General features: G+C 47.5%; 1 protein-coding gene across 1 annotated transcript; it reads left to right on the top strand.

The window, feature by feature from the left end:
* The first annotated feature begins 407 nt into the window (after positions 1-407).
* Positions 408-7,832, top strand: LOC125021636 (ras and Rab interactor 1-like). The gene is made up of 6 exons (XM_047607762.1): positions 408-558; positions 1,336-1,530; positions 3,685-3,799; positions 5,858-5,930; positions 6,018-6,109; positions 6,667-7,832. Exons 2-6 carry the CDS (start codon positions 1,336-1,338, stop codon positions 7,830-7,832), a joined length of 1,641 nt encoding a protein of 546 aa, XP_047463718.1. The 5' UTR covers positions 408-558.
* The last annotated feature ends 689 nt before the right edge of the window (positions 7,833-8,521 follow it).

The following is an 8,521-nucleotide window of genomic DNA, read 5'->3' as shown; positions in this document are numbered from 1 at the left end:
TATTAAATATATTTATAAAAATATATATATTAGATTCAACTTTATTTTCATTACAGAAAATGCAAAGTTTATCATCTAACCAGAGATAAGCAGAACGTGCTATATGCAGCATAAACAGTGTGATATATAAGAGGTGGTACAGGTTGGTTTACGGCAGATGGACAATATGTCCAGGTGAGACCATATGTACAGGTGAGACCATATGTACAGGTGAGACCATATGTACAGGTGAGTGAGCAGAATATTCACAATGACTGATTGAACGACTAATCAGGAGCTATAACATGCAGATAAAGTCCAGTGAAGTTTATTATTGAAAACCAAAGGTATGATGGCATTTGTTTCCAGGTGAGATCGGGTGAGTGAAGGAGGGGGCGGAGCCACAGACGCACACACGTCATGACAGGTCGAAGTGGAAAACGAGTTGAGTTTTCGTGGTGGTAAAGTTGGAGTTGGAGGAAGGTCGAGCAGCATGGCTGCATAAAATAAAGAGGAACCGCAGGAACCGGAGGAACCGGAGGAGGGGAGAGAATCTGAAAGAGGCGCCCGCGCTGAAAGGTACGAACGAAACGACGTCACCTCAGGAGTGAAAAGTAAACGCAGATGAGTCAGATGTGGGAAGAAAAGTTTTAAAGTTGTGTAATTGTTGGGCAGGAAGAGTGTGCAGCCGGAGGAGGAATGAAAACTTCGGATCCAGACAAACATCCAGTCTGGAGATGCGTTCAGAGTAAAACCTGAATCCGGATCAGAGGCTTTTTCTACTAACAGTCGATACTGTGACTGGGGTGGGGGGGTGGGTGGGGGTCTGGTTCCCATACGCTGCTATTTCATTTAAGCTCTGTCTGAGCTGCTGCTCTTTACCAAGTCTGAACTTGCTGTCCCAGTCCAGACAGATTTATTATGCAGGTGTGTTTGCAGCTGTCTCTGCTGCTGCTGCGAGATACCGATAGATTTAGTATCGATCCGAGTAAATACAGGGCCAATATCGTGTCCGATACTTTCTGATACACCATCAGTTTGAATCAGTCTGACTCTGCATGAATTTTCACGAGCTTTTAAGTATTTTTGAGATTCGCCTTAAAATCCAACACAAGTTTATGAGGAAACAGAAAAGACTTAATTATCAGCATAAAAGCTTTTAGTTCAGAAACAACTCAACATTATCACCTGAGAACAAACGAAAACTATTTATTTTTCCAATGTCCTGTTCAAAACTTAATCTGTCCCTTCATTGCACGTCTTTCATTTTTTTATTAGAACAAAATTATCACTTCACAACAAATATCATAAAAAGGTAAAACATTGTTTTCATATATAAAACTAATCTGTTTTCAGATGGCGCAGCAGGAGGAGCCTCTGTACGACTTCCCGGAGCCGAACCAGGCGTCGCAGCATAAACACCAGCGAGGACGAGCGTCTCTGAGGAGCATCAGCGTCCTGGACCGTCTCCTCCTCACCGTCCCCGTCTGGCTCCAGCTGTCAATCAACCCGGCCACCGCACTGCACATCCTGCAGAGGGAGCCCCCCGGGGTCAGACACACACACACACACACACACACACACACACACACACACACACACACACACTCACAAACACACACACACACACACACACACACACACACACACACACACACCCACAAACACACACACACACACACACACAAACACACAAACACACAAACACACACACACAAACACACACACACACACACACACACACACACACACACACACACCCACAAACACACACACACACACACACAACACACAAACACACAAACACACACACACACACACACACACACACACACACACACACACACCACACACACACACACACACACACAAACACACAACACACAACACACACAACACAAACACACAAAACACACACACACACACAACACACACACACACACACAAACACACACACACAAACACACACACACACACACACACACAAACACACACACACACACCAAACACACACACAAACAACACACACACACACAAACACACAAACACACACACAAACACACACACACACACAAACACACACACACACACAAACACACACTATACGTACTATAATACCTTCTTTTATTGTCCTGTAATGTCACATGGTCGAGATCCTACGTCCTGATGGGTCCAGGCCGTGACCTTCACTATACAGACAAAAGTATTCGCTCTCCGTCCTAGTAATTAAATCCAGGTGTATAAATCCAGGTAGGACGCCACCTGAACAACAACACCAGTCTCCACTAAATATTCCACAGTCACTGTCAGTGGTTATAGAACAAAGTAGAAGCCATTGAAGTGTCAGGCCTCATCATAGTGAGGTCACAGAGAGTCTCCAGACTTCAGATTATCTCCAGAACAGAACGTAGACACAGAGCTTCATGAATGTGTTTCCATGGCCCAACAGCTGCATCCCAGCCAAACATCACCACGGTCCCTGCAGAGCATGGGATGCAGAGCGCGGGATGCAGAGCGTGGGATGCAGAGCGTGGGATGCAGAGCGCGGGATGCAGAGTGTGGGATCGAAGCGTGGGATGCAGAGCGCGGGATGCAGAGCGCGGGATGCAGAGCGTGGGATGCAGAGCGCGGGATGCAGAGCGTGGGATCGAAGCGTGGGATGCAGAGCGTGGGATGCAGAGCGTGGGATGCAGAGCGTGGGATGCAGAGCGGGGGATGCAGAGCGTGGGATGCAGAGCGTGGGATGCAGAGTGTGGGATGCAGAGCGTGGGATGCAGAGTGTGGGATGCAGAGCGCGGGATGCAGAGCGTGGGATGCAGAGCGCGGGATGCAGAGCATGGGATGCAGAGCGTGGGATGCAGAGCGCGGGATGCAGAGCGTGGGATGCAGAGCGTGGGATGCAGAGTGTGGGATGCAGAGCGTGGGATGCAGAGTGTGGGATGCAGTGGTGGAAAGCAGCTCCACTGGACTCTAGAGCAGTGGAGACGTTCTCTGGAGGGACATCTGGAAATCTGATGGACCAGTCTGGGTCTGGAGGTTCCCAGTAGAACGCTGCTGGTCTGACTGCACTGGGCCAAGGGGGGAGTTTAGTGGAGGGGGAGTTTAGTGGAGGGACCCCCCCTTATGTTGGGGGAGTTTAGTGGAGGGGGAGTTTAGTGGAGGGGGGGTTTATGTTGGGGGAGTTTAGTGGAGGGGGGAGGAGGGGGTTTATGATGGGGGGCTGGTTGTTCAGGAGCTGGACTTGGTCCCTTAGTTCCAGTCAAAGGAACTCTGAATGCTTTAATATGCCATGAGATTTTGGACAATTCCATGCTCCGGACTTTGTGGGACCAGTTTGGGGACGACCCCCTTCCTGTTCCAACATGACTGAGAACCAGAGACAAAGCCAGGTCCATAAAGACCTGGATGAGGAGGAACTGGACTGGCCTCACAGAGTCCTGACCCCCATAGATCATCTGGGATGAATTAGATGAAGACTGAGCCAGATTCCTTCATCACGCTCCTAAACCTCCTCAAAGAAAACATTAAACCTAATGGATATGATGTCACCTCAGTTCACATGTGTGTTTAAGGGAGCGAATATATTTGGCAGAAACGTGTCTGTGTGTTATCACCAGTGAACTCTGTCACAGGGTCGATGTTAGAGTTTGTAGAACATTGTTGTTCACCCGCTCACGCTCGCGTCCTGTGTCCGTTTCCCTGCAGACGTTCCTGGTGAGAAAGTCTCGGACGTCCCAGAGAAACGTCCTGTGTGTGCGTTTGGCCGACGACAGCGTCCCGTCCTTCGTTCAGCAGTTCGGCATCATGGAGGTTCACTCCAGTGAGTTCACCACCCGCCTCCACGCACACATTAAAGGCCAGAGTTACTGAAGGTTTACACGTGGAAAAACGTCATCACACACAAACTGATGGTGCAGCTGATTTACTGAGTCTGTTAAACAATGAGTACAGGAGATAAACTGTGACTGGTTTAATGAATGTGCAGATACGAGCAAAGTGTCGGGCTGAGAAGATGCAGATAAATGATTTGGCGCAGGCTGAAGCTGTGACTGGTTTTTACTCCTTTATTTACTAAGTTTGAAACCGGCCAAAAGGCAACAGAGACAGAACAGAACAGAAGCAGAAATAACTGAGACATATCTCCTGTGCTGAAATTTATCCATCTGTAGTTTCCCCATCGTGGGACAAATGAAGGTTTCTCTATTTCTAATTCTAATCTATTAAAGCCATTTTGGAGCCTCCTGATTTATTTGCTGAGGTTTTATTAGGAGACATTTTTTTCAAAAATAACAAAAACTCTTTTTATAATAGTGTTTAGATTTAATAAAATAAGTGTAATGTGGGCTCATTGCTGAGTTCTGTTCACTTCTAAAGTGGATAAATTAGAAACAGAAGTCATTTTCATTTAAACATTTAAACAGTCTTCTATGTTATTTTAAGTGGCCGCATGTTTGACTATGAAACTATGACTATGAAAGAAAAAAGGAGGCGGCAGAGACGCTCCTGAGCCTTTAATAAAAGTGACTAATACATAGTTAAAGATAAAACACACCTAGTGTTCAGCAGTGACACATCAAAGATGAGGACGCAGGTGAAACAGGAAGTGACATCATGATCACATGAACAAACAGGTGAAAATAAGAGGATATTACATAATACACAATATTACATAAAAGAACGTGACAATAACAGGAAATAAATACTGTTGATATACCGGTGACTTTTAGATAAAAAAAGAAGTAGCTGGAAAAAAATTAACATTACCACAAATAAAGAGTTAAACTTTAACACTTGGACCTTTTACCTGTTGAACTGAGAACAGATTAATGAGTTCATAGAGTCAATAGAGACGACTGCATATTTAAGAGCTGTTACTGATAAACTCCAGACTGGATGTGAATATTTTTCACTGGGTCTGATTAGAAAACTGTGTCTTAAACATGTTTTAATATCTGCAAAATTAACATTAATTAATCATCATCTGATTCATGTGATTAATGAAGCATCTGCAGCAGAACGACTGTGAACGTGTCTCAGTTTGTCCAAGTAGCGTTAGCGTTAGCACCAGCTGATCCGGTAGTGACAGGCAGCAGAACCAACCCATAAAGATGGAAGACGCTAAACAGCACGTTGGTCCTCTCCATGGGACATTTGAGGACAAAGACACCAAGAGGGACCAGTGGAGACACATAAAGTATCATCACACTCTGCAGGAAGGAGTTTTCTTTCCAGCTTCAAACAGCACATGAACCAAGCCAAGCATACGTTAGCCGGGGATTCTGCTAGCACTTGGGCTAACGCGGCTAACAGCTGGAGACAAACCAAGACAAACCAAGACAAAGACAAGCTGCCAATGCTGCTGCTAATATGCGTCCACTCCTGCAGCCACTGTTCACTGGGAGACACTGTTCTCAATAAGAAGCGTCAGCTCTCCTCTGGTTGGACAATGTCCACAAGTTAGTTTGTCTCCGTAGCAACAGGGACACGTTCATGTGGACACATGGTGGACAAAGAAATAAGACACAAAAAGCTGTTGAAGGTGTTTAATGAACTCGTTCAGTGCAGATATATTCTCTTCTTCCTGGAGTCTGTTTGATCATCAACAATGAAACGTCAGCAGAGATTAAACATGAAGGAGATTTAATCTGAATTAATCTGATTTAATCTGAATTAATCTGAATTAATCTGAACCAGAACCTCCATGAACCCAAGATTCAGTGACGTCTCTTTTTTCCCTGGTGTACCTAATGTATTGGCAGGTTTGCTTCAGTTCATTAAATGTTTGCTTTAGAGCCGTTTCATAAAGTTTTTTATCTGTGTGTGTCTGGTTTAATGTGTCTTCAGGACGCTCCACTAACTGAATGTCCTTCGTCCTCAGCTCTGTCTCTGGAGACGTCCGCCATCAGTTTTCCAGATCTGCCCAGACTCATTTCCTTTTACTGTGTCAGCAGGTACAACGTGACCATAACCGGCCTCACGTTTTATTCTCACGTTGACTTTAGTTTGGTTTCATCTCATGTCTTTGCTCCGTGTGTCAGGGACGTGTTGCCGTTCCCTCTGGAGCTTCCTGAAGCCATCGCCAAGGCAACGTCGCACAAAGAGCTGGAGTCCATCTCACACATGGGAGTAGGTCGGTGGATTCACTCGTCTCCAGGCGACACATGACTGTAAACTGTAGGAAGATGCATGCAAAGTGAAGCCAGTGTTAGTAGAGCTCCCCCTGGTGGCTGGAGGCTGCAGTACAGGTCATAAGCTCCACCCCCTCCATGTTAGTGAGCGGGGCTTGGACCAAACGAAAACACTAAAATACACGTCAACTGCATTTATTTCAAGGATGGTTTCAGTTATTTTAGGTCGTTAATAAAATGAAAGAGATGAATGTTCAAGTGTCGCTGTGATGATAAGACATGACATAAAGTTGGCAACATTTTTTAACTTTTGGAGGTTTAAATTGCTGAAGTGCAACTGACCCCAAAGATAAAAAACTTCTGAACCACAAACGCTATGAAATGAATCAAGACATAAGAAAGTATATACAAGAACATACTAGCGCTCTGAGAGTCAGTTTATAGAGGGGGGGCTGAGAAGTCAAAAAACGCCAAAATAAAATTCTGGGATCATTAAAGTGGAATGAAATGGTTTGTGGTGAAGAGTTTCTGTTGGTGAAACTTTTATCTGCTCGGACAGAATTCTGGAGTTCACACCTGAACGTCCGTGGGCCGCGGGAGGCGCTGAAGCCCAGAAAGAAGGACGAGGAGAAGAAACCTGACGCTGCGACGACGACGACATCGACGACGACGACGACGTCTGCTCCTGCACCACAGCCGAGCTCGGACTCCGACCCGGCGGGTTCGAATCCCACCCTGTTCCACCAGTTCTGCCCGATCACGACCCGCAGCCCCAGAGAACTGGACTGTGGTTCGGGTCTGGGCGCGCTCTGCTTCATCAACCCGCTCTTCCTGCAGTCCGAGACCAGCCTGTCCAGGAGGCGCATGTTCAAGCGCAGCGTCAAGGTCCGGGTCTCCACCGAGACCTCCACCCTGCTGTCGCCCCCCCTCGCCCCCCCGCCCCCTCCCCCCCTCATGCCCAAAACCAAGACCAGATGTAAGGCCAAGAAGGGGGCGGGGCCACCCAGTGATCCGGCCGCTGAAGACACCCAGACCCAGACCCAGACCGAGATCCAGACCCAGACCCAGACCCAGACCCAGACTGAGGACACTCTCAATGTACCGTGTCCATCAGCACCTCCTCCTTTCCACCCTGAGCTGCAGGAGCAGGAGCAACCAGGAGGAGGAGTCGGAGGAGGAGAAGCTCCGTCTCTGCCGACACTCATGGAGCATCTCCCTGAGGACTCGGACTACATGACGCCCTCCCCACTCATCAGGTCTCATTCCCCCTTACTGTCCCCCTACCTGTCCCCATCTCTGCCTCCCCCCCTCGCCCCCAAACTGTCTCCTCGTGACTCCTCCCCCAGTGGTTCTCCCTCCCTCTCTCCTTACCAGTCGCCGTCTTTGTCTCCCAAGGTTCCTCGTTCTCTTTCTTTGCTCTTCTCCGACTCACCCAGGCTTTCTCCCTCCTTTTCTCCTCACCCGTCCTGGTCTCCGTCCCCCAGAGTCCCCTTCTCCCTGTCCCCCTTCACCTCCCCGTCCTTCTCTCAGCTGGCTGAACAGGCCTGCACCTGTACGCTGGCTCCTCCTTCCGGGTCAGAGAGTGACACTGAGGAGGAGGAGGAGGAGGAGGAGGAGGAGGAGGAGGAGGAAGAGGAGGCTGATCTGGTTTTACTGAATCCTGAATCTGTAAAAGACACTGAGAGCTGCAGCTCAGAGGAGACAGCAGACGAACCTCAAACCTAAAAACTAAAAGTGACTTTATGTTGGAATGAATCAAGTCGTCCTGAGCTCTTTAACGCCACAGAGTCTCCGTCAGCTTCTTCTGATGTTAGTATTTTCTAAAACAGTAGCTCCCAACCTCTTACAACTCAGACCACATTTAGTCTCAAAACGTTTCACGGCCCAAAAAATACAGAGGTCATATAAGCCAGCAACTTGTTTTTTAATGAAGATGGGAAACACCTTCAGTACGACATGTCAAGGAGCTGTCCATCAGCACCACACACCTGTCAATCATTCTAGGAGCTGTCCATCAGCACCACACACCTGTCAATCATTCTAGGAGCTGTCCATCAGCACCACACACCTGTCAATCATTCTAGGAGCTGTCCATCAGCACCACACACCTGTCAATCATCATAGGAGCTGTCCATCAGCACCACACACCTGTCAATCATCATAGGAGCTGTCCATCAGCACCACACACCTGTCAATCACTCTAGGATGCTGCCATTTTGTCATAGAACCACACACCTGTCAATCATTCTAGGAGCTGTCCATCAGCACCACACACCTGTCAATCATTCTAGGAGCTGTCCATCAGCACCACACACCTGTCAATCATTCTAGGAGCTGTCCATCAGCACCACACATCAGTCAGAAATGATGAGCAAGGTGCTTCTATAACAGGCTAATTAACATATGATTAACAT

Source organism: Mugil cephalus, chromosome 15, assembly GCF_022458985.1.
Source record: "Mugil cephalus isolate CIBA_MC_2020 chromosome 15, CIBA_Mcephalus_1.1, whole genome shotgun sequence".
Taxonomy (NCBI): domain Eukaryota; kingdom Metazoa; phylum Chordata; class Actinopteri; order Mugiliformes; family Mugilidae; genus Mugil; species Mugil cephalus.
This window is presented reverse-complemented; position numbering and strand designations above follow the sequence as displayed.

Coding starts and splice junctions, on each gene's coding strand:
- LOC125021636 (XM_047607762.1), top strand. CDS start 1,336: ATGGCGCAGCAGGAGGAGCCTCTGTACGACTTCCCGGAGCCGAACCAG. Junction 1,531..3,684: donor TGCAGAGGGAGCCCCCCGGG/GTCAGACACACA, acceptor GTTTCCCTGCAG/ACGTTCCTGGTGAGAAAGTC. Junction 5,931..6,017: donor TCCTTTTACTGTGTCAGCAG/GTACAACGTGAC, acceptor TCCGTGTGTCAG/GGACGTGTTGCCGTTCCCTC.